This window comes from Nilaparvata lugens, chromosome X (assembly GCF_014356525.2).
Source record: "Nilaparvata lugens isolate BPH chromosome X, ASM1435652v1, whole genome shotgun sequence".
NCBI lineage: Eukaryota > Metazoa > Arthropoda > Insecta > Hemiptera > Delphacidae > Nilaparvata > Nilaparvata lugens.
The window spans coordinates 12,224,540-12,251,779 of NC_052518.1; the positions used below are offsets into that span (position 1 = coordinate 12,224,540).

At 33.3% G+C, this 27,240-nt stretch overlaps 1 protein-coding gene across 15 annotated transcripts in view; it reads left to right on the top strand.

The window, feature by feature from the left end:
- LOC111043351 (plasma membrane calcium-transporting ATPase 2) overlaps positions 1-27,240 on the top strand; it is a 406,771-nt gene that overhangs the window by 317,067 nt on the left and 62,464 nt on the right. For all 15 annotated transcript variants that reach the window (XR_005573144.1, XM_039442413.1, XM_039442410.1 and 12 more), the window contains 12 exons: positions 1,098-1,310; positions 2,600-2,802; positions 4,905-5,011; positions 7,663-7,798; positions 8,225-8,466; positions 10,111-10,375; positions 12,416-12,595; positions 14,559-14,753; positions 16,322-16,528; positions 17,260-17,458; positions 18,369-18,577; positions 22,590-22,741. Coding sequence is in view for 14 of the 15 variants with exons in the window: in XM_039442413.1 (XP_039298347.1) it covers positions 1,098-1,310; positions 2,600-2,802; positions 4,905-5,011; positions 7,663-7,798; positions 8,225-8,466; positions 10,111-10,375; positions 12,416-12,595; positions 14,559-14,753; positions 16,322-16,528; positions 17,260-17,458; positions 18,369-18,577; positions 22,590-22,741 (2,308 nt within the window). In the remaining variant the exon portion in view is untranslated. The remainder of the gene's footprint in view (positions 1-1,097; positions 1,311-2,599; positions 2,803-4,904; positions 5,012-7,662; positions 7,799-8,224; positions 8,467-10,110; positions 10,376-12,415; positions 12,596-14,558; positions 14,754-16,321; positions 16,529-17,259; positions 17,459-18,368; positions 18,578-22,589; positions 22,742-27,240) is intronic.

The following is a 27,240-nucleotide window of genomic DNA, read 5'->3' on the forward strand; positions in this document are numbered from 1 at the left end:
TAATCAGAGCAGTGGCTCCCAACATTTTATGTATGGCGATGCATCTTGCTTCGTCGCCCTTTAACCTCCTCACGCCTTAACCCGTCTCTCAAACGGATTGGAATAGCTTTGATGGAGACAGTCTCAGAAAAGGCTGGAGAAAATGTTAACAAAATACTGGGAAATGGTCAATTATATGAATGATTTTGAAACACTTCTGAATTAGAAGTGATTCTGAATTGAGAAGAAAATTTCAAAACACTTTTTCATTAAACGTACCTGTCGATTCTCCAGTGTTTAGGTTCAGTTGATTCTTAGATCTGGTGATTCTCATCAATCTATGGCTCATATATAGTTGATAACTCAATGGAATTGAAACAAATTAGATCTATGGTTGCTTTGATTAGTTAACTTACTACTTAAGTTCGTGATGTTCGCCATGATTAGCAATGTATAATCTAAATTGAACTCATATTAATCTATTGATTCATATCTAGTCACTTGATAAAATTGGAACAATTAATAATTGAAACATTGTTTAAAATGTTGAAACAAATTGAATTTATGGGAGCTCTAATAAGTTTTTAGGTGCAACCTAACCTAACTCTACAATGTTCGCGATGTACAATAGAGATTGCTGTTGGAGTATAAAAGATGAAAAACAAATCCGTGAAACCTCACACAGGTTCAGAATTTATATCAATCTATTGATTCATTCCTAGTTTATGAATCAATGAAATTTTGATTTATGAGCCAAAGCTTGTGTTTATTGTGTAATGTCCTTACAATGTTGCAATGTAGGCTAGTTATAATTTATAATTGAAACTGAAGTTAAAAAAATCATTATCCAGGTAATGACTGGATGAAATTGAGACAAATCTTAAGATCAAAGATTCCAAAAATAAAATTTTGAGTTAAATTTTTTGAAGCCAAAATTGAGATTTTCAGCTCAAAGTTCTTGAGACTAAAATTGAGTTCAAAGTTTTTGAGACCAAATTTGAAATTTTGACATCAAAGTTCTGAGACCAAAATTTAAATTTATGGAAGATTTGGTAAATTGTGTTGCACTTACAATGTTTGCAACGTATAATTGAAACTTAAATTGAAATTGAAATTAGGGGCAGGAGCTCAAGCGGCAGCTGCTAGCACGGAAAACCATGCGACAATTTCGGCGACTGACGGAGCGGCTGCAGCTGAAGCAGCGGCTGAAACCGGAGCATCCGGTGGAGAAGGAGGAGGAGGAAGTGGAGGAGGAGGCGACGACCATAAAAAGGAGAAATCTGTACTTCAAGCCAAGTTGACGAAACTCGCTATTCAAATTGGTTATGCAGGTAATTGTTGTCAAATTTGAAAAGTCTGGTGTGATAAGAATAGATAAATTGATTTTCACATTTATAAAATAATATGAGTGTTTTGTTTTGTCTACAAGACATTTTAAAAAGTCTTGAAGACTTGGTGCCGTTTGCTCAAAAGCCGATTAAATTTTAACCGTAATTTATTCCACGAGAACCAATCAGAGATGCCGTCTTTTCAAAAACGCCTTCACCGATTGGTTCTCCTAAAGTTAATCACGGTTAAAATTTAACCGGCTTTTGTACAACCGGGTCATTGTCTAAAAGACATTCCTGGTGTGATAAATTGCTAGATAAATTGTTTACTACATTTATAAAATGAGTCAAGAAGTGTTTTGTTTTGTCTACAAGGTTCATCCCTCATCACCAGTTCCCTTGAAGAGAGGTGTACGAATTGAAATTGAAGTGTTGCATGTTTATTATTTCAATATAAATAAAAATAATATAGTATAATAATATATAATATAAAATAAAATATATAATATAAATAATAAGTGTAATCTAAGTACACGTTTTAAAATTGTTTAGTCACATCAAGTCATTTGTAGCCATCAAGTGTGTCAAGTCATCATATAGCCAGCCGAAACATGTTTTGACTAAACAATTTTAAAAAGGGTACTTATAAAAAAAAGTATTTTTATTTATATACAATATTAGTCTTAAAGAAAAGACAATTATCATTTCAAGTTTGTTGTTTTTGAGCAGTTAAAATATGCACCCATGAAGATTGATAACTACATTCTATGTACAGAGAAAACTGTTCTCTGTTCATATTGGACAAATATGTAACATTTTATAAGGATTGAAATTATGAATCCATAATGATTGAAACCAACATTCTATTTAAAAAGAAAACTTGAGTTTAGGCATTCCACCAGTTACGGTTTTGTAATTCTTGATACTTGATTTTATATTATTGATATTTCTGGTACTTTCTGATACGGGTTGTGACATTTTCTGATGTTTACATTCTCTATCTCATTTGTATCTGTTATTGACATTCTCTATCTCATTTATATATGATATTGACAACTCTATCTCATTTGTATCTGATATTGACATTCTCCATCTCATTTGTATCTGATATTGACATTATTTATCTCATTTGTATCTGATATTGACATTCTCTATCTCATTTATATATGATATTGACAACTCTATCTCATTTGTATCTGATATTGACATTCTCCATCTCATTTGTATCTGATATTGACATTCTCTATCTCATTTGTATCTGATATTGACATTCTCTGTCTCACTTGTTCCAGGATCAACAATCGCCGTTCTCACTGTTGTTATTTTGGTTATTCAATTTTGTGTAAGGACATTCGTTATAGACCAGAAGCCATGGTCGAATAGGTACGCCAATGAATTCGTTCGCCATTTAATCATTGGTGTGACCGTACTCGTAGTTGCTGTTCCAGAAGGCTTGCCACTTGCCGTCACGTTATCTCTTGCCTATTCTGTAAAAGTGAGTATTCTATATGTTTTCCAAATAACATTAAAAATACTCATCTATTTCACTATCCATTAAGAACTGCAAGTAATAATCAGTTTTGAACTATTTTCAACGTCACTACAGTCTATTTTTTTAATATTAGTTATTAAAACCAGTACTCATATGTGGAGCACTTTCGGGTTTTTAAATCCATTTAAAAATGGATTTTAATCAGTGCAATGGATTGAGCAGTGTTGAAAATGGATTGAAAAAATCCGAAGGCGCTCCTGAAAAGTGTAACTGAGTAGAAGTAAGTTCTAAGCTTCATGAAAGTAGATAGCATTCATTCAATCATGTACAATTACAGTTATTCTACTTATAGAAGAAGGCCCAAAATTGTCCCTTTTCAAATTTATACTGTACCACTGTCCGAATCAAAATTCAGGTTAGGTAATTATTTTCCTTACAAGATTACTTTTACTTGGGAGGGAAATGCGCAGCAGAGAAGGCATACAGAGGTAGGGATACAACGGCGGTCATGTTGCCGTTCTGAACCGGTCAGCATTCTCCAATTTCCAGTGAGTATTCATGCGCTCATGTTAAACTTACGGAGTCTCCTCTTAAAGCCTTCAGTCGACTCACTCTAATCGACAAATTGGCAACTGCGCTTCTACCTATGACTATTCATCTCAGTAATTGGCTGATCTCTCTCCATTTGGTAGGGAGTTAGTGGGAAGGATACTTCGAATATTCTTTCCGAAGAATGGACATTGATATGTCCAAAGCTCCGCCAATTTATGTAGAAATAGAAATATATTTATTAGCCGATAAATACTTAAAATAGTAAAGTGGGCCATGTCACATATAAACATCTCAATATAAAAAATACAGGTTACAACATACCTATAAACATCAATCAATAATCAGTCAGCTTGGAAGAAATTATTAACAATATCAAAAGTGAGATCAAAGAACTCTTCAACACTGTACAGTGGGTTCTCTGACAGCATCCTTTCCACATTTGTTTTGAAAACAGATATATTCAGATTCCTGGAATACAGCGGTAATCTATTGAAAGCTCTTATTGATAGAACGTCAGATTGATACTGCAACTTTCTCAATCTTACATAGGGAACATCCAAATAATTACTCTGTCTAGTGTCGTGCTTATGCATTTCTGATCTACACTTCAAAGTATGCAACTCATTTTTTGTAGATGCATAACAATATAATCTATTTTATCTATAGTTATTACAAATTGTTTTTTTCATATCATATACAGCTCAATAATTATTTTATTAATTTATATTTTGTAAATACATCTATAATTTTGCTGTATTGTAAGCTATTGTATATAAGTGTATAAGCCAGTATATATTGTAATCTACATAAATAAAGTACTCAATCAATCAATCAGTCAGTCCATTTCTTTGCGCCGCATATCCCTCCAAGTCAAAAATTATTTTGTACCTAGTATAAACATTAAAACTGTTACATTGACATACATATTACTAGTTATTTATTCTTACAATATGTACATCATCAAAATGATGGGGAGAGGAAAAATAAGGTAACCTTTTGCTATTCCTCTCCCAAATTTAGATGAGGTTACACAGATGAGTTTTAGTCTTTACTTCTTCATTTCACAAAATTTTCAGTCCTAAAATATTTTCACAAAGAATATGATTTAAAATTTTATTATAATATCAAGCTCTAAATTTTCTTTAAAATTTAATTTGAATTAAATTTTTATTGTAGAGAATAAGAAAACGTCGTAAGGAAACAATTGAAAGACTTGTGGAATACAAATATATAATCTTTGAATTATGGAATGAATTCAGTGTAAGAAGTAAATGATAGAAATAAGTGTTGTATATATTATTGCGGATCTATGCAACACTTGTTTGCATGAAGTTGAGCAATCAGCTTCAAACATTGGGATATTGGTAGATAGATACAATATCATTCTCAATTATGAATGATTGGGAAAGAAACAACAGGCTCAAAGCCCAAAACTGTTTCTTTCCCAAATTTGGATAGAAATTGTCCAAAAAATGTTATGTTTATCACTTCATAATTCAAGAATAAAAATACTTTTCACTTCATATTGCTAAATAACTTCTGTTTTATTGCAGAAAATGATGAAAGACAACAACCTTGTAAGACATCTTGATGCTTGCGAAACGATGGGAAACGCCACTGCCATTTGTTCCGACAAAACTGGAACATTGACCACTAATAGGTTAGTTTAATATATTTTCTATAATATTAAATCCAAATATTGGTTTAATTTACAATTAGATATATACCGGCTGATTCAAAAAGGACTTTACAACTTTGAAAATTTATGTAAATCTTATTAAACAAGGTTCAGAGCTGGTTTTGGTGTTGTTTTAAACGAAAACACTTCAATTTCTTTTACCTTAAACTAAAGATTTTCTATGTGACTTTCGTTGGTTATCCTGCAGACATCCCATCGATAGTCGATTTCTTCCCAGACTCGCACTAGCATTTCAGGTGTAACTTGCTCAACAGCAGCGTAAATCCTTGCTCCAAGTTCAGGTAGAGTGGCTGGCAAAGGAGGTACATACACCATATCTTTTATGAAACCCCTTCAAGAAAAAATCCAGCGGTGTTGCCTGGGGAACGAGGGGCCATGCAATTTGCGCATTACGGCCAATCCACTGATTTGGAAAGCGGTCATTAGGAAAATCCCGGTCGTCAGTCAGATAGTGTGGTGGTGCGCCTACTTGCATAAAGAAAAGTTTAGGTAGAGTGGCTGGCAAAAGAGGTACATAAACCATAATTATATTTTATGAAACCCCTCAAGAAAAAATCCAGCGGTGTTAGTCTGGGGAACGAGGAGAATTAAACATTTAATTCTCGGTCATCCTCATCGATCTGTGTTATCAAACATTTTTGCAACATATCAAGGTACACTATGCCGTTTTTCAAATCAAAACACACAGCTAGCACGCTCGGGTCCAGTGAAGGCAGCCATCTTTGACGTAACTGCCGCTAGCGCTTGTGCGTCGCGACCAGGCACTAGTGGACTACGCGAGTCAAAACTTGGAGTGTTTTCCTTTAAAACAACACCGAAACCAGCTGTGTACCTTGTTTAATAAGATTTATATGAATTTTCAAAGTTGTAGAGTCCTTTTTTAATCACCCGGTGTAATCATGGAAACTTGAAGGATACACTCTGAAAGATTAGCAGACCTCTTAATCGTTGGTGAAAATGTTTGCAATCAGCTTTTATTTGTGTTAATATAGAGTGATCGAATGTCACGCAACACAGAGGATATTTCCAAGAATTTAACACTTTTGAGGTTTAAGACACGTAATACATTAGGCCAGCAGTCTCGGCCACCAGTGAGTCACCTCAGAACAACCATTCGCGGCCGAAAGACACCAGCCGGCCGTCAAAATCTATTGCCCAAGATGGTGACCATAGTGTAATGAGCGCATAAGATCTAATGCCCCTTGACGCTATAAGAACTATAGTCTATCCAAACTTCCATGAGCCCTGGAAGATTAAGCCGACCCTCACTCTCTCATGCGCAGGCACACACGCCCGGCCTACCTGCGCCATTGATATAATATGTATACTATGTAGTATATATAGATTCTATATATCGATGACCTGCGCTAATGGGTCTTCTATGAATGAGTATGTATATATGCCTGAGCTATCACTCAGCTATTTATTCACACACACAAAAGGAGGCTGCGCTTGTGGGTGTGAGTAGTAGGAGAGGGTCGGCCTAATCCTTCAGAGCTCATGCCTGTTTGGACAGAGTATAATACGCTCGGACACTTCACGACCCACTAGTGGCCCGATGAAAAGGACGAGTTCAACACTCTAAGGGCCATGCCATACGAAGTATTTTTCAAGCGTTTTCAGACGGCGTTTTTAGAGCCGGCAGGGCAGGAAGCTCTCCGATTGACTGATTATCAACTGATTTCCGAACGCCAACCCAACAGCCAATCGAAGAGCTTCCCTTCCTGCCGACTCTAAAAACTCCGCCTGAAAACGCTTCGTATGGCTTGGCCCTGGATACTTTTAAGGTTTGGGTCGATTGTATCATAGTATAGCGCGTTGGTAGTATTGTATCAATAGACCAGAATAATTGTTGGGTGGATTTCTCGAGTTTTTCAACGAATAAGTATATCAATCACAAACTCAATTACTTATTACTCATTCATTGATAAAACTTCAAATATGGAGAATACGTTGCCTCAAAACAGCCCAAATAATCTCAATAACCATTGGGTAATCAAATGATTTATAGTGTGGTCCACCTTATAATGGCAGTGGATGAAGAGAGAAGAATAGCGATGCCGGTTCTCTGCATTAATTAATTATATTTCTACACTGTCAAAAACATAATTGTCATCGTTGTGGACCTAGAAAAGGATAGTAACACCGGCTTTGTCAAATGATAGACAAGGATAGCAAAACCAAAGTTGATCGAATACTGTCATTATAACGTGGACCTCACTATAGTCATTTCATTACAAGTAAGTAATCTAGTTATAGAATATTCTAAACGTATTCACTCCTCTTATTATTGTGTTTTATTCTTATCATGTACAGAAACGAAATCATGCAGGTAATAAAATCTTCTTCAGAAAATGCTAATCCTTTATTCCTGTTGACTCATCATAGTCCTAAACTTTCTAAGAAGTTTCTGAATAAATTGAAACCCATGCGCTTTTGAGTGGATCAACGAAACCAAAAATAATTAACTTAGTAATAATTATTATTATTATAACTAACTATATAGTTATGTCTTAACTACTAGACTGTTTTTATCCATAATTTTGTAATCTTATCCAAGTATTTGTAATGTTCTGAATGATGTTGACTGATGATTATTTATTATTTTACAGGATGACTGTTGTGCAGTCGTATATTTGTGAAGTACTTTGCAAAACTACTCCAAGGTTTGCTAACATTCCTCCGAATGTTGGTAACCTGCTTATCCAGGCTATCTCTATTAATTCCGCTTATACGTCACGTGTTATGGTGAGTTATCTGCTGTTTGATCAGCCATCTATTTTATTTCTGTAAATTTTCAATTTTAAGTCCAACTAATGTACTGGAATCCAATGATTATTGAATTTATTAGACCCGTTAAAGATCGTAAAGTGACATGTCAACTATCACAAATAGTGATTGTGATTCAGAAATATTTATGAATGATTATCACTACATCTCTCCAGAGATGTAAATATAAAGTTTATAAAGTTAAAGTAATCGATTGATTGATCGAATTGACTTCAGTGATTATTTTGAATGAATGAATGAATTTACTTGTCAGGAATTAATAATTTGATTGTATGGTAAGAGATGTTGTGGTATGCCTTCATAATTGAAAGAATAAGACATCAGCGTCTTATTCTTTCAATGTCAGAAATTAATTATTAATTTATTCTATTGGTTTGTTTGCAGGCTCCAGAAGAAGCATCCGAGCTTCCAAAGCAAGTAGGTAATAAGACAGAGTGCGCGCTGCTTGGGTTTGTACAAGGCCTAGGAAAGAACTACCAGACAATCCGAGATGATATGCCCGAAGAAATGTTCACTCGCGTCTACACGTTCAACTCCGTGCGAAAATCGATGAGTACCGTGGTTCCTCGACAGGGTGGCGGATACCGACTATTTACCAAGGGTGCCTCAGAAATTGTTCTAAAGAAGTAGGTATCAATTCGGTCAACTTATCTGAAATCTGTAATCGTTTGTCAAATATTTTCCAATAAGTTAGTAAAATCTGGTCATCCTTTTCATTTATCAGAGAAGTATCAAATCAAATCAAAATCATCTATTTCTTTAGAAAATAATACAAAAAACAATACATAATATGAAATAAAATTATCAGTAGTTCTAATTATATTGAAGTATTTCTCAATTCCTTAGAAAAAGTACTTAAGAAGTGGCTATTTTTGATGATGTCCTCATGAGCCCTAGGCTTGTGCGCGGGTAATGTGATGGATAATGATGAGATATGAGTGGACCTACAGCTTTTGGTGGGTTTTTTACCCCCGGGAAGGGATTTTTAATCTCAAGGAGTGAGGTATTTGGAGTAGTTCGGCTCTTGAAGTGGTATCCCTCACAACGGGAGTAGCAGGCGCATAGAGCTTAACTTATCTTATCGATAGCTTATCAGCGCGACCACAAACCAAATTGCTTCCAATTCTGAAGTTTCAATTCAGTTTATATTTACTTCTTTGGAATAAATAATTTGGATCTAAACGTTTCACTTATTAGTGAAGTCGGAATGTTGTGATTCATCCCTCTCAAAACAAATTGTACTTTCACATTGTACCTAACAAAAATTTTACTTTCTCACATTGCATTTTATTATATTATAGCTGTTCCAACTTTGATTATAACTTGAAGTGATCTTCATAAATTCATATCACCAATTTTGTTGGAGTATTATTACAAGTGTACAATAAATTTTCCTAGTCAATTACTAGTTACGATTACTGATGTCAATCAATCAATCAATCAAGAATCTTCTTTATTCCACAATACAGCAAGTACAAACATGATAAATAATATGAAATATAAAATACAAATTATTTAGTACTTAGATTAGGGTTTCATATTATACATTACGGAATGAGCCTACATGGGCACTGTGGCCTGTGCGTAGACTCGAGTTAGTCAGTCGGTATTCTATATCAGTGTAAATCCATCCTCTCCAATTCTGTTGGAGTATTGAAAATATACAATAACTTTTCCCTGGCAATTACTAGTTACGATTATTGATGTATTACTATGGGGAAATCTGATGATCCTTCTCCCTCCGGAAAGCAACTTGTCCACAAGAGTATCCACTAATGTTTGCGATGTTGGTGGTCGAAATTGATATCAGAGGTTAGGCTTTTCCACAAGCAAAGTACATTAGGCTACTGTTTTCTAACAGTTTTCTTGTGTTCTGTTGTGTTGCAGATGTGTGTTCATTTGCAATGCTTCTTGTATTCCAAAGTGCAAAGTTTTCTTGTGTTCCAAAATGTTTCTTGTGTTCTAAAATGTTTCTTTATTCTTTATTGATTGATACAATAAGTACGTCATCAAAATGATAGGGAGAGAAAAAAATTAAGGTAACCTTGTGCTATTCCTCTCCCAAATTTAGATAAGGTAACACATAGTCCGAAATAGGTTTAAGTCTTGTAGTTGTTCACTTCACAAAATTTTCAGTCCTTAATTATTTTCACAACGTAGATTGTGTTGCACATCCATGTTCATTCACCATGTTCCTTGTATTGCAAAGTACAAAGTTTTCTTGTGATCCAAAATGTTTCTTGCCTGCTAAAATGCCCCTTGTATTGCAGATGTGCGTTCATTTACGGTCGTGATGGACATTTGGAGAAGTTCACAAGAGAGATGCAAGATCGATTAGTACGAAACGTTATCGAACCGATGGCCTGTGATGGACTGCGAACAATATCGATCGCTTATCGAGACTTTGTTCCCGGCAAGGCTGAGATCAACCAAGTGCACATCGATGCTGAACCCAACTGGGATGATGAAGAGTACATTGTCAACAATCTTACTGGAATTTGCGTTGTAGGAATTGAGGATCCCGTCAGGCCCGAGGTGGGTAAATCCAAACAATATCCTTCAATTAAATATCTACTGTATGTTGTTCTTATGTACTATAGTGAGGTCCACTTTATAATGGCAGTGGAGAAAGATAACAGAACAACGTTGCCGATCCTCTGTCTAGTCAATGCCTTCTATAGACGGTAGTTGATACCAATTTATTGATGTAATATTAACTGTTCATTCTCGTTTAAAATAATCAATTATATTTTATTAAGCAAGAAATTATATTTTTCGATAATTTAATAATGAATTTTAATGATTAAGATGAAATATTTTGTTAATTAATTATTAATTCTACATTGTTAAAAGACGATCTGGCAACAGAGCAAAGCGAGAAAGAGATAGCGCTATCTGCATTGTTGATTGATAGACAAGGATAGCAATACCAACACTGCCATTATAACGTGGACCTCACTATAGGGTGATTTTTTCAACCTCTGATCACATATCATAAGACACAGAGCTGAACAGCGTGTCTTTCCCATCAAACGCTCTGTGATTAGTGTGGCCATATCTTCGAACTATAGGCCCAAAAATATGGTCGCCTCAATTCAGTCCTTATTGCATAGCAGTATTCGTTTTTTGAAACAAAATGGAATGGGTCGCCGCCAACCTGTCTCCCTGACAACTAAGCTCCTCGCAATTTGATCACAGGCGTCAGCCAGTGATCATCCCCTCGTCAACCCCTGGCAAAATACGAGCTTATCCTCTACTGGAACGAATGAGATTAGTTGTCGGCGACAACCTCACACGCTCACGACAACCTAGCTCCCCGCCAGTTGATCCCCTGCTGGATATGAGGGGTCTGGTTGACGTGATCGTACTCGACAACCAAGCTCCCAGACAGCTTCACAGATGTGCTTCACACATTCTATGAATTCGATTATTAGAAGATGTTGTCATGTTGTGAATTATGTTAATGTTGTCACTTCTATCACTGCAAACATTAAATGAAATAAACTATCTATGTTTCCGAATCCAACTGACAGAGGAATATTTATTAATTCTAATAGAAACAATTTTTTTTCCTTTCTGCACTACATAATTCAAATCAACCGGTCATTGAATCGAGCCTGAAAGTTTATTGAACTATTGGTTGTTGAAAAATGTCATATAACTCATCAAAAACAATGAATGATTGGGTAAACCTGGCGTGATTTGAGGAAATCCATTGAGTAAGTGCATGTCAGTTACTCGCGAAAACTCCGGCACTCAAACGTGAGCGTGCGAGGAGCTTTTGTCGGGTTCGGTGACGACAACCAAGCTCCTTGCACGCTGGCGTCAACTAGTCTCCCCGACAGCCAAGCTCCTCTCTCAGGAGCTCAGTTGACGCCGTCAACCAATCCCCTCGAAAGTGGTTTTGGAAGGAGCTCAGCTGACGGGGAGCTTGATTGGCGCGTTCCCAATGGAATAATCTAACATTAATCTACCAAAGAATGATTGAAATTTACGTAGAAAACTTTATGTATGAGTGATGATGATATTGACATGGGCCTCACAGTGCTGGTGAAACAAACTGCTTCTTTAGCAAATCAAAGACTCCATATTGAAAGTTTTCTAACAAAATCGTGTATATATCTGGACCTAACCTAAAGAGAGTCAGTGTCTGTCTGGAGTTCCTCAAGCGATTGTCTTACCGTACTTTGAGCCGTATGCACCATACACATTCAACGTATTTAACGCTAAACTATGATTACATAAGGTATGGTTCCTTTTATTATAATGTGTCTCATTCCAGGTTTCTTTATTCTTTATTTATTCATACAAGTACATCATCAAAATGATAGGGAAAGAAAAAATAAGGTATACTTGTGCTATTCCTCTCCCAGATTTAGATAAGGTTACACATAGTCCGAAATAGGTCAAGTCTTGTAGTTGTTCACTTCACAAAATTTCAAACAAAGGTTTAAATCAACAGCTGATCTATCTCCGTTTAAACTGTGGTGGTGAATATAGTTCTTTGTCAAGTACCATATCACTGGTTTCACGGTTTTAAAAATACATTATTACAATGGATTCATTTTATTCCAGGTACCTGACGCCATCAGGAAGTGTCAACGAGCTGGTATTACGGTTAGAATGGTAACAGGTGATAATATCAACACTGCCAGATCTATTGCTTCGAAATGTGGAATCCTTCGACCGGGAGATGATTATCTGATTCTTGAAGGGAAAGAGTTCAATCGCCGAATTAGGGATGCTAATGGAGAGGTAGGTTAATTATATTTCAATTAATAGTAGTTTATCATCCATTTCATTCACGCATATAATCACAGAACATAATATATGAAGGGAAAGAGTTTAACCGCCGAATTAGGGACGCTAATGGAGAGGTAGGTCAATTATATTTCAAGTAACAGTGGTTTATCATTCACATAACATAATAAATTAAGGGAAAGAGTTTAGGATAGCCGCCGAATTAGGGACGCTAATTGAGAGGTAGGTCAATTCTATTTCAAGTAACAGTGGTTTATCATTCACAGAACATCATAAATTAAGGGAAAGAGTTTAGCCGCCGAATTAGGATGCTAATGGAGAGGTAATTCTATTTCAAGTAACAATAGTTTACCATTTATTTCATTTACTCATAAAATCACAAATTATAATGATATGGAGATAACAACAGGCTCATATACAGGATAAAATTATTCTTTATCATTAGTATAGCTTTTGTGAAACCAGTCTGTTGCGGAATCAATCAGTGCAGTTTTTGGCTTGAAGCTGTAAGTCTCTCTCTACATTGAAACTAGCAAATTCGTTTATGCTGTACCTTCAGTCAATATCGTAGCTATAAAATATATTTTACTGTTTAAATTCCAATGATCCAAATGTGTGTTTCCTGTAAAAGCTATTATACTTTTCAAATGGTAATGATTCAAAGTGTGTTTTCTGTGAATGATATTCTACTTTTCAAATGGTAATGATTCAAATGTATGTGTTTTCTATAGAAGCTTTTCTAATTAATAAAAAAATATTAATAAATGATTGATCAAGTTAAAAATTATTAATATGACCAACATATTCCACTACTTAGTAGAAGGGCTATTTCAACCTTAAAACTACTTCAGCCATGTGTTGAGTCCATTGAGCAAGATAATGTTGTTAACAACTTTGCAGAAGTTTTTTCGGATAATCTAGGAAGATTTCCACAGCAATTTGAATATAAAATAAAATTAGTCAATGATTCTACACCATATTCAGTCACAGCTCCCAGGCGAATTTTATTGCCCTTGATAAGTAAAGTGAAAGAAGAGTTACAGAGAATGTGTGAGGAAGGTGTGATTGAACCTATAAAGGTGCGTACAGATATACGCGCCTCGAACACGCTCCGCACTCGCTCCGATCATAAACGTTACGCGAGATGTTACGCAAGGGTTCGATTGAGAATCGAAATATGTTCGAAGGATGATCGATCCGCTCTTTTCTTATTGTTGACTTCGCTACAACCTAACCTCACAAATGTGAAACGTTCAATCCAGCTGATCGGGTGACAAAACTGAGTGGTGTGCACCAATAGTCATGATGTTTACCATGAAGAAATGTTTCAATACTTGAGAGCCATAAATACAAAACTGAACTTTATTTGTCTTGGATACAAAACATATTCAACATTTGTCAAACTAAATTAAGTAAATTAATTTTCAAGTTTTTAAAATGTTTTAATAAAAGGGTACTACAAGTTTTTATATTATTTTTATAACTACTTTTCAAATGGCAATGATTCAAATTAGTGTTTTCTATAGAAGCTCTTCCACTTCTCAAATGGAAATGATTCAATGTGGGTTTTCTGTCAAAGCTATTCTACTTTTCAAATGGTAATGATTTAAATGTGTTTTTTCTATAGAAGCTATTCTACATTTCAAATGGCAATGATTCAAATTTGTGTTTTCTATTATTCGAATCCTCGAGTGTGCAATTTGAGTGTGGAGAAAGGTCACATGATTACATTTCATGGTTGCTATGGGCAACCAACTTAATGATTACCTTGTTTATAAGTTATTCAACTGTATTAATAAATGAATTGTCATTGAGCATACATTATTCATTATTCTTAAATATAACATCTATCAAAGCCATTTCAATTATCAAATGGTAATGATTCAAATGTGTGTTTTCTGTAAAAGCTTTTCTACTTTCCAAATAGTAATGATGAAACATTTGTTTTCTGTAACAGGTTCAACAACATCTACTGGACAAGGTTTGGCCGAAACTGCGCGTACTGGCTCGTTCATCACCCACGGACAAGTACACTCTCGTCAAAGGTATTATCGACAGTAAAGTGAGCGAAAGCAGGGAAGTTGTAGCTGTGACTGGTGATGGAACAAACGACGGCCCTGCTCTCAAGAAGGCTGATGTAGGATTTGCCATGGTGAGTAGGCTCTCTCTACATTACATACTCAACATGAAATAGGAATAATATTTTATTCCTCTTCATAATCATAACATATAAAATTCAACATAACTATCAAACTCGACACAGTCCAGTAGTTCAGGCGTGATGATGCGTCAAACATATTTTCCTATCCCGTAAGTGTATAAGCCAGCCCTTTCCTTTATTATAGTATAGATAACATAGTATAAAATGTCAGTACAGTATCATAGATACATGTATAACATGATAGGAAAATGAAACATTTTGTTGTAGTTTATTATGTTTCTAGCGCAGGAAGTTTTTTCAGGAAGTGTATGTTCATTCATTGATAAAACCATTGATAGTGTATCAATGTGATACACTATCACATGTATCAGTATGATACATGCCAGGCAGTTATATATGACATGATACAAAAATGAAACACACATTGTAGTAGCCTTTTTTGTTTGTAAAGTTTGTTCAATCATTTATTCATTGATACAAATGTCATACAGTCAAAGACTCCATAACATTATGAATGTTAACATACACTATCATAATAATTGATAAAACTTGAGACAATCAAAGGTAGAAAGTTGAACTTGTAATTGAGAATAGATTGAAACATGAGAGTTTCAGGGAGATGTTGGGAACTAAGTTTTAATGAATTAGAAATTAGATTTTTTATTACGGGTGATTCCCATATAAGCTATTTCTTGTGCGTGGGTTATTTGAAGAAATGATCAAACGTCCATGCCATTGGCGAGATTCGAACCCACGAACCAGGCGGTGCTAGCAGACGGAAGTTTGTAACGCTCCTGACCACTAGACCTTCCCGTTAAATCGGTGATTGTACTAGTACAGTAATTGATTAGTACTGGGAAATTAGTGCTTATTTACTAATTATGTAATCCAAATACTTTGCCAGTGAGTAAGAAGATTCGATTAGATTTCTTTAATTATGTATGCTACAATATTTACTTGCTTATACACTAATTTACATTAAATGACGGTAATGATAATTATTTTACGAATTTTACAAAGTATAGATAGTTAATCAATGAGAATAAAGATTAAATGCAATTAGAGTAACGATAATATAAAATTGTAATGTAACTTCATAAATCGGCGGTGTTTCAACAAATAAGTGTCGATTCTTTAAGGATATAAAATAATTTCCTTCCCATCAACACACGACCGGGTCGAAGATAGGGATAGAAAAAGGTAATAATATTATAGAACAGTAGTTAGCTCAGCTATTTGTTTACAAATTAAATTTGATTCAAAATTAGAGGCGAGGTGGGACCTTCCCGCTAGGGACTCCCCATCAACCAAAAGCCATACGAATTTACTTATTAATTCTGAAACATTCAGCTCAGCTGTTTTGGAACAACTTCATTCCTGTTCAATCTCTAATAGCTCACTTTGCATAATTGTTCTATTAGATTACAAGATCGTCTTGTATTGATTTATATAGTAGATTGTATAGTAATTTCAAATGAGCTTTTAAACTCACTTTTTCATGTATTTCACACGACATACAGTCAAATATAAAAACTATAACAATCTGGCTATTTCCACAGGGTATCGCTGGAACAGATGTAGCTAAGGAAGCGTCAGACATTATTCTAACGGACGATAACTTTAGCAGTATAGTGAAAGCTGTGATGTGGGGAAGAAACGTGTACGACAGTATTGCCAAGTTTCTCCAGTTCCAATTGACTGTCAATGTTGTTGCTGTGATTGTTGCTTTCATTGGTGCTTGTGCGGTGCAGGACAGTCCCTTGAAGGTTTGTAAAAATACAGTCCAGGGTAGGTATGTAGTGGCATGCTATCTAACTAGAAATAATCGTATCGCTAGCTAATTACATGATATAAAACTTGTTTAGCTAGTCTCAATTTGTGTTTCTGGGTAGATTTGATCCTTTACCCTATCTTAACATTCCAATAAACGTTCCATTATCAAATTTATTCAATATATCAACAATGCGACAAGCTGCTTGTCCCAATATTGCAAGTTTGTTTCTAGGTTGGGGTACTACGTATCTATAATCAATTCACTTTTTTAACAAACCAAATAATTTTTCAATCTCCATTCAATCTTTGAAAAATACTTTAAATTCTGATACTAAACCTATCTTGTCAGAGAGATTAGAGATAAATCTAAGTTATTGGAACCACACGTTTTGTTTTTATTAATTTGTTGAAACTGAGTTTATTTCCAGCTAATGGAGCTACTGTTAAGTTTTGCCGTATTGTAACGGTAAGAAGAGGAGTTAAGATAATTGATTATTGGAACAGAAAACACTCCTAAGTTGTGAAAATTATTCACATCATAAATATAATTTTACTTACTAATAGTCCAGAAGAATCACTGGGTGTGTCTTCAAGTGGTTTAATGTTGATGGTTTTTTGTCATGATTTTATAATGCGTTTTGATGCTGTTCATATCCAGCAAACAAGTGATGTCACTTGAATGTTGTTGATCTGTGATGTGACTATGATTTATTTAAACTTCCAGGCCGTTCAAATGTTATGGGTAAATCTTATTATGGATACGCTGGCTTCACTTGCATTGGCTACTGAAATGCCTACTCCTGACTTACTGTTGAGAAAGCCATACGGTCGCACAAAACCTCTAATCTCCAGGACAATGATGAAAAATATTTTAGGACAGGCTATTTATCAATTAGGAGTTGTGTTCACTCTTCTTTTTGTTGGTAAGTTCAACTGTTTACTTGATAAAATGTTCATTGATGAATTATGAAGCTTATGAACAGATCGGTTCAGATAGTAACAGATAGGGATAAGCTTATGAGACCATACATTCGATTTAGGCTCATATACAACATCTATCTTAAACGCTAATATATAATTACATGAATGCATGGTCTGAAATACATTCGATTTAGAACGCTAATCTTTAATTAAATGAATGTATGGTATCATTAATTGTAATGTGTTTCATTCCGGGTTTAAACGAACAGCTGATCTATCTGCGTTCAAACCGGGATGGTGCATATGAGGCTAAATCGGTTTTGAATAAGCTCATAGTAATAAATAAAAACATAAGAATATTGTTAACCATTGTTTAATTTTCGATAGTTGAATATTACAGAAGCAGATTCATTCATATGATACTATGATTCTTACCAGAGTTCATTGGGTGGTGATTCAGTGGTCACAATAATTTGTCAACGTTGCTTTCTATTTAATCATTGCTGACAATTTAGCGTGAATCTTATCTAGATATTGAAGGACTTCATAGTTGAGAACATGGTTCTCATAGATGTGGTAGAATAGAATGATGCTTCAACAATATGTCTGGCCTCAGTAGAAAATGTAGCTTTTATTTGCTTCTACCACAGTGAAGAAGTATAATATGTTTAGAAGCACTCGATTTTTCAATTCAATTTAATTTATTTGGCATTTTACAAATAATACAAATATTTTTCTTTTTCCTACAGTGCATTCTTAAGCTATGAATATAAAATTTTAGTTATAGTTTTTTTAGGCTTCTACCACAGTGAAGAGGAATAATATGTTTAGAAGCACTTGGTTTTATGACAAAGTTGTTTGTAACTTTTTGAATTTTTTTAAAGAAATGAATTTTGAACGATGTGTTTTCAGGTGACCGACTGCTCGACATACCCACAGGTCGAGGAAACACCTCGTTTGAGCCGACTGAACATTTTACCATTATTTTCAATACTTTTGTTATGATGACATTGTTCAATGAAATAAACGCGAGAAAAATCCATGGCCAGAGAAATGTGTTTGAAGGATTCTTCACCAACCCGATCTTCTATACCATTTGGATTGGAACTGCTCTGTCACAGGTCAGGAATTTTGTTACAGTAGGTTAGTAGTTTAGTTAGTTAAATTTAGTTACAGTAGGCCAGTTACCGGCTGCTGAATAATAAATAAATAACCCGTTTATTGCTTCCTTAAACAATTACAAAAATTTTAAAATTAAAAGCTATATAAAATTCAAAAGGCAATAATCAGGAGATGCTGGGGTATAGTTATCCTTTTCCCATAGAAGGATAAAGTGTTGTGCGAGTGCGTTTTGTAAAGTTTTCTTTCATCTTCTTCATTTCAATCCTTGTAGAGCCAAACTTGTTTGATTATGTTTTTCATTCTCTCCCATTCCTTCCTGTCTCTTGCTACTCTCTCTACTGAATCATACTTATGAATAATTAAAAATGTTTGATGAATATTCTAAAAGAGGTTTGAGATTCAAACGAGGTTTTAAACGCCAGGTTTAGACGAGGTTTCAACTTTAAGTTTAAACGAGGTTATAACTTGTGGTTTTAAACGCCAAAGCATAACATTACATTAGTTCACTGGCTACCTTGGAAGTGTGCTATCGTCAGACTCCTTACAGTATAAACAAATAAAGATTATTCAATAAATTATAACATAAGAATATTGTTAACCATTGTTTAATTTTCGATAGTTGAATATTACAGAAGCAGATTCATTCATATGATACTATGATTCTTACCAGAGTTCATTGGGTGGTGGGTGATTCAGTGGTCACAATAATTTGTCAACGTTGCTTTCTATTTAATCATTGCTGACAATTTAGCGTGAATCTTATCTAGATATTGAAGGACTTCATAGTTGAGAACATGGTTCTCATAGATGTGGTAGAATAGAATGATGCTTCAACAATATGTCTGGCCTCAGTAGAAAATGTAGCTTTTATTTGCTTCTACCACAGTGAAGAAGTATAATATGTTTAGAAGCACTCGATTTTTCAATTCAATTTAATTTATTTGCCATTTTACAAAATAATACAAATATTTTTCTTTTTCCTACAGTGCATTCTTAAGCTATGAATATAAAATTTTAGTTATAGTTTTTTTAGGCTTCTACCACAGTGAAGAGGAATAATATGTTTAGAAGCACTTGGTTTTATGACAAAGTTGTTTGTAACTTTTTGAATTTTTTTAAAGAAATGAATTTTGAACGATGTGTTTTCAGGTGACCGACTGCTCGACATACCCACAGGTCGAGGAAACACCTCGTTTGAGCCGACTGAACATTTTACCATTATTTTCAATACTTTTGTTATGATGACATTGTTCAATGAAATAAACGCGAGAAAAATCCATGGCCAGAGAAATGTGTTTGAAGGATTCTTCACCAACCCGATCTTCTATACCATTTGGATTGGAACTGCTCTGTCACAGGTCAGGAATTTTGTTACAGTAGGTTAGTAGTTTAGTTAGTTAAATTTAGTTACAGTAGGCCAGTTACCGGCTGCTGAATCATAAATAAATAAATAAATAACCCGTTTATTGTTTCCTCAAACAATTACAACAATTTTAAAATCAAAAGCTATATACAAAAGGCAATAATCAGGAGATGCTGGGGTATAGTTATCCTTTTCCCATAGAAGGATAAAGTGTTGTGCGAGTGCGTTTTGTAAAGTTTTCTTTCATCTTCTTCATTTCAATCCTTGTAGAGCCAAACTTGTTTGAATATGTTTTTCATTCTCTCCCATTCCTTCCTGTCTCTTGCTACTCTCTCTACTGAATCATACTTATGAATAATTAAAATAGTTGGATGAATATTCTAAAAGAGGTTTGAGATTCAAACGAGGTTTTAAACGCCAGGTTTAGACGAGGTTTCAACTTTAAGTTTAAACGAGGTTATAACTTGTGGTTTTAAACGCCAAAGCATAACATTACATTAGTTCACTGGCTACGTTGGAAGTGTGCTATCGTCAGACTCCTTACAGTATAAACAAATAAAGATTATTCAATAAATTATAACGTCTGATAGAATATCATGAGAAATTCCCACATTGTAAGACGTTTCGCTTGCCAATCATGCTAATATTTTTCTGATTTATAAATATTTCCTCCTCCAAGTATAAAATATACTTCCTGTCAAATATAGGCATAATCTGCTATATATTTTTTCTGCAAAATTTAAGCCTAATCTGCTCTATATTCTATATAAGAATGTTAATATCCTCACCAGTTACCTTCAGTTATATTTTTAGATAATACATTTCCGATAGTATGACTTATTGGTGGGGAGTCCCTGAGGGAAGTTCCACTTCGCCTGGGAATATAATTTAAGTCGTCAATGGGCCTCACGGCTATTATAATATATCAGTCATAATTTCTCATTTGTAACCATAATCAGCCTTATTGTTATAGAAGAATGCATGTATTTATTTGGTTAATTAATCGCCACCACAATTGAAGTATAAAAAATGTCAATAATTTATCTACTACAATTTAACAACTTTATGGAACCAATCCATAGATGAATATTCTCTATTAATATAAGTCTAGTAGATTAATTATTAATGAAAACAATATAAAAACTTGTAGTATCCTTTATTGAAAACTTTAAAATATTTTAACGACTAGTTTTGACCATTGGTTATTTTCAAGTTAAAATATTGTCGAAACTAGTCGTTAAAATATTTTAAAGTTTTTAATAAAGGGTATTATAAGTTTTTGTATTGTTTTTATTAATTTGAACAAAAGTAGCCCATTCAAGTGAAGTGATTTTAGATTAATTATTTATATCTACCGATATTGATAATTATTTAACATCAATATACAAATTCATTATCTCCATCAATCACCATGTGCATTATGCACCAATATTACAAAGTTTATAAGCATTGCATTGTGGAGGTTACAAAATTGTGAAATTTGTATAATGCTTTCACCAAACATACTGATGTAGGCAAGCCCTACATGGAAACTAATCATGTGAACACGGTTGCCAAGGTGACTGTTTTAGCAACGAACGTTTACAAGTGAATAACTAGTTGGAGTTTTATGAGATACGTTCAAAGATGATGTTTTATTTTTATCTTGTTCAATAAATGAAAACTTTTAATAAATAAAGTGTTAATTACAAAAGCACATTTACAACAAGACTATATTTATTATTATCATTAGTCTTAGGACTCCCTAGTGGAAGACTCTTAGGGCCGTTTGCACAGTATAGATTGCTAAACTCGATTAAGTTAATCGAGTTTAAGTTAATCTAAAAGTTTAAACTTGAATCGGTTTTCTCAGTGCATTTACTAATCCAGTTTAAGTTAAACTAGTTTAGCGTTAAGTTGGTAATAGAATGTCATCGTCTGAGTATAAAATATACTTCCTGTCAAATATAGGCATAATCTGCTATATATTTTTTCTGCAAAATTTAAGCCTAATCTGCTCTATATTCTATATAAGAATGTTAATATCCTCACCAGTTACCTTCAGTTTTATTTTTAGATAATACATTTCCGATAATATGACTTATTGGTGGGTAGTCCCTGAGGGAAGTTCCACTTCGCCTGGGAATATAATTTAAGCCGTCAATGGGCCTCACGGCTATTATAATATATCAGTCATAATTTCAAAATTTCTTCGCAGTCATCTTTATCAATCGCATTGAAAACTTCTATCAATTCCTCCATTACAATTATTTTGACATTCAAATAAACCTAAATAAATAATAATTATTATCGTCTACAGAAGCATTAAAAACAACAGTCGAAAAATAATTTACTATCAGCTGTTTCCCCATCAAATCCTTACAGATTTCAAGTTAATCCAAATTATTTGGTTTAAACCTCCTGCTTTGGAGGTTTAAACTTTCCCAGAGTTTAAACTGATACTGTGCAAACGGAATTTTAGTTTAAACAAAAAAAAATCCAGATTTGGTTTAAGCTTTAGCTTAAACTTACACTGTGCAAACGGCCCTTAGTCATTTTTGTGTGGCTTTGAGCTCTTTTCATTTGCCCACCAGCTTTCCATTTCCAGTGGAACTCAGCTTCTCTCTCTTCTATTATGCATGTATTTATATGATGTTTGTAATGTACAGGTTGTGATTGTGGAGATGGGACGAGAAGCGTTTTCGACCAAAGGACTTTCATTGGAGCAGTGGCTATGGTGCTTATTCTTTGGTATTGGAACCCTGCTCTGGGGTCAAATTGTCACTACTGTTCCTACTAGAAAAATACCGAAAATTTTATCGTAAGTACCAATTATTAATTTTCTGCTCCAGAAAACGTTATTTTTTACTGATTCGGTGTCTGGTGTGAATGTTGCAAAATATACTTTTTTATATTTAAATGAAATTAATATTATTTTATTTTTGTGTGAGGATTGGTCATAGATGTTATATTCGGGATGTAAACGTTCATTGGGATTCTGTACTAGACCGCTAATTCAAATTTGGATAGCAATTCAATCTTATAGTTCCTATATTGTTTAGATTTTTATATTTTTTTAATTCATACATATTTTTTTCTCTCTCTTCCACTCTCACTCACTCTATCAAATAATCAATCACTCACATCGAATATGTTCTGTTGTTTCTGTTTTCAGACGTTACGTTATAGAAGATAGAAGGATAGAAATTGTAGCCATCTAGGCTAAATTTATTGTTGAAGAGAATTTGAAAAGAATTTGAAGATAGAAGATCAGAAGCTATAGCCTAAATTTATTGCAGAATACTACAATTTCATTCAGTTGCTATTTCCCAGTTGAAGTAACTGATATTCCTTTTAAGTAACTTAGTTTGGTTTAATCATTTCGTTGGTATTATTTTTTGTAGCTTCTGTTGTTTGTTTCTGTTGAAAATATTATATAAATTCTTCAAGTACTGTGTATACATTACACTGTATCAATTAATTCAGAGAATTCTTCAATTTCGAATAATTATTGTCTCTTAGTTGAATTAATTAACATTCCATTCAAGTAACCCAGTTTGTTATACTCGTTATGCAGATTTTATTTCAAGTAATAATTTCTGCTGTTGGTTTTTGTTGAAAATATCAAGTAAATCCTCAAGAACAAAATTTATTGCCGAGGATTCTTCAAATTCAAATAATTATTGATTCGTTATGTAGGTTAGTTAAAGTCGTTTTTTTTTTGTTTTAAATGTTTAATAAATCCTTCAAGAACAGTGTATACATCACCCTGTATTCATCACTTGTTGAATGTATTGCAGAGAATTCTATAATTTCAAATAATTTTTGTTTCTCAGTTGAATTAATTAACATTCCATTCAAGTAACCCAGTTTGTTATACTTGTTTTGTAGGTTACTTCAAGTTGTTTCTGTTTAAAATATTTAATAAATCCTTCAAGAACAGTGTATACATTACGCTGTATTCATTACTTATTAAATGTATTGCAGAGAATTCTTCAAATTCAAATAATTATTGTTCCTTAGTTGAATTAATTAACATTCCATTCAAGTAGCTGAGTTTGTTATACTCGTTTTGTAGGTATAAGTTGAAGTCGTTTGAGTTCGAAATATTGAATAATTCCTTCAAGAACAGTGCATTCATTACGCTTTATTAGTTAATTGTTAAATTCATTGCTGAGAATTCTTCAAATTCGAATAGTTATTATTCCTCAGTTGAATTAATCAACATTCCATTCTTGTAACCCAGATTGTTATACTCGTCATGTAGATTTTATTTCAAGTAATTTCTGCTGTTGGTTTTTGTTGAAAATATCAAGTAAATCCTCATGAATAAATTTTATTGCCAAGACTTCTTCAAATTCAAATAATTATTGTTTCGTTATGTAGGTTAGTTAAAGTCGTTTTTTTTTTTTTTTTGTTTAAAATATTTAATAAATCCTTCAAGAACAGTGTATACATTACGCTGTATTAATTACTTGTTGAATGTATTGCAGAGAATTCTTCAAATTCAAATAATTATTGTTTCTTAGTTGAATTAATTAACATTCCATTCAAGTAACCCAGTTTGTTATACTTGTTTTGTAGGTTAGTTCAAGTCGTTTCTGTTTAAAGTATTTAATAAATCCTTCAAGAAAAGTGTATTCATTACTTGTGAAATGTATTACTGAAAAGTCTCCAATTTCTATTAATTATTGTTTCTTAGTTGAATTAATTAACATTCCTTTCAAGTAGTTCAGTTTGTTATACTCGTTTTGTAGGTATAAGTTGAAGTCGTTTGAGTTTAAAATATTAATAAATCCTTCAAGGACAGTGCATTCATTACGCTTTATTAGTTAATTGTTAAATTCATTGCTGAGAATTCTTCAAATTCGAATAGTTATTATTTCTCAGTTGAATTAATCAACATTCCATTCTTGTAACCCAGTTTGTTATACTCGTCATGTAGATTTTATTTCAAGTAATTTCTGCTGTTGGTTTTTGTTGAAAATATCAAGTAAATCCTCATGAATAAATTTTATTGCCAAGACTTCTTCAAATTCAAATAATTATTGTTTCGTTATGTAGGTTAGTTAAAGTCGTTTTTTTTGTTTTAAATATTGAATAAATCCTTCAAGAACAGTGTATACATTACGCTGTATTCATTACTTGTTAAATGTATTGCTGAAAAGTCTACAATTTCTAATAATAATTGTTTCTTAGTTGAATTAGAATTCCATTCAAGTAACCCATTTATTTCATATTCGTTATGTAGGTTAGTTCAAGTTTTTTCTGTTTAAAATATTTAACAAATCCTTCAAGAACAGTGTATACATTACGCTGTATTAATTACTTGTTAAATGTATTACTGAAAAGTCTACAAATTCAAATAATTATTGTTTCTTATTTCAATTAATCAACATTCCATTCATGTAACCCAGTTTGTTATACTCCTCATGTAGATTTTATTTCAAGTAGTTTCTGTTGCGAATATTCAAGAAATCCTCAAAAACAAAATTTATTCCAGAGAATTCTTCAATTTCAATTTTTTCAGTTGAATTAGTTAAAATTTCATGTATGTAATTCAGTTTGTTGTACTCGTTTTGTAGCTATTATTTCGAGTGGTTTCAGTTGTTTGTTTTTGTTCAAAATATTAAATAAATTCATTTATTCATTCATTTATTTTTTACTCTATATTAATTTATGCATTCCAAAATAGTTATTTTGCAAAGCAGTGACGTTATATATAATATATTTTTAGAGGGGGCCAAGGCTAATGCTAGATTAAGTAACACCTCATAATACTTTATAACAGTTTTGCTGCTCATATTCAGTGGGTAATTTGCGCTAAACGCCCTTTTTACTTTACCGTCAGGCCGTCAAAAATTCAGATTACTGTACTTTTTTTCTGTAATTACTGTACTGATTTTTCTTCATATTCATTATTTCGGGGGGGCTCTTATATACAACCCTGTTGCAAAGACATTAACGCAAATACCTTGGAATACTATACTAGACCGATAATTCAAATTTGGATAGCATTTCAATCTTATAGTTCCTATATTTTTTTTTTTATTCGTAAAGTTTTTCGTTCTCTCTCTCATTCACTCTCACTCACTCCTGTTGTAATCCCTCTAATACAGTATATTTATTATAGTTATCAGGCTTTCAATGTGTATCACTAATTTTTAAAAATATATTGTAAAATTCGTTTTTTTAAGCGGAGTGTTAAGTCAAAAAATGTTCTCAATGTCTCATTTTTAAAATAATTTCATTTGATTACATTCCATTCAGTTCCACACATTTCAAATTTATAAAAGAACAGCTGCAACACATTTCACCATTGGATAGGCAGTTTAAATAGCAACATTTCACCATTGTTCTGAAGTGAGTTCTCATGAATTTGCCAATGAATTGATAAATTTCAGTATCATCATTAACAATGTTTTTAAATGTAGTTCAGCCTACGTTGTAAATTTTGAAGATGCGAACAACTCAAAATATGGACCAGGACTCTATTTCTATTTACTAGGACTCTATTTCAGGACCAGGAAAAATTATTACTAAAGAGAAATAGACCGCTAATGAGATTTAGATCAGGTGCTGGTTTTCTGCGACGTCTTTCGTTTACTTTGACTATCTTTTATAGTGAAATTAAGCCGTTTTTCATCGTGTGTGCTGTAGAACTTCATCAAATAATAAAGTTATTCCATTCTAACCTTTCAAGGGAAGACAACAAGTGACTTATTTTGCGTTTGCTTTTCTCATGCTGACCCAAATAAGTGAATCGGCTTTGAAGATAATAGAGGAACTTTCTGAATGAAAACTGATAGAAACAGAACTCTTCAATAATATAAGAAGGGAATAATATGGTTTGGGAAACTAATCTCAGTAAAATTTGTGCAGTATTTAAGATTGTAAAATAGACACTCAGGTTTGTAGAGATAGTGGGTTGGATTCCGTTTCTTAGTCATTAAACTTATAAATTAAATGAGCGTACATGATCTTTGAACGTAAAAAAATACTGAAAGTTTGATTTAATCGTAATTTTACTAGTTTTTTATTCAGTTCAATCCTGCTTGCCCCTAGAATTTCCTTGGTCGATTCACAGTTTGTAAATAGGTAATCTTTGTGTAAATATATAGTGTTTTAATAAAATCAAGTCAGTCTTTGAGTGAGGAAATGTATTTGAAATTAATTATTTTGGCTGATTGAAGAATGTGACATTATTAGGAATGATTCCATATTAGTAACCGTTATTTTTTGGGGATCTCTTTAAAACAAATGGGGAATTATATAATTATTATCGAATCTATGAAATACATCCATTTACATTAATGTAGA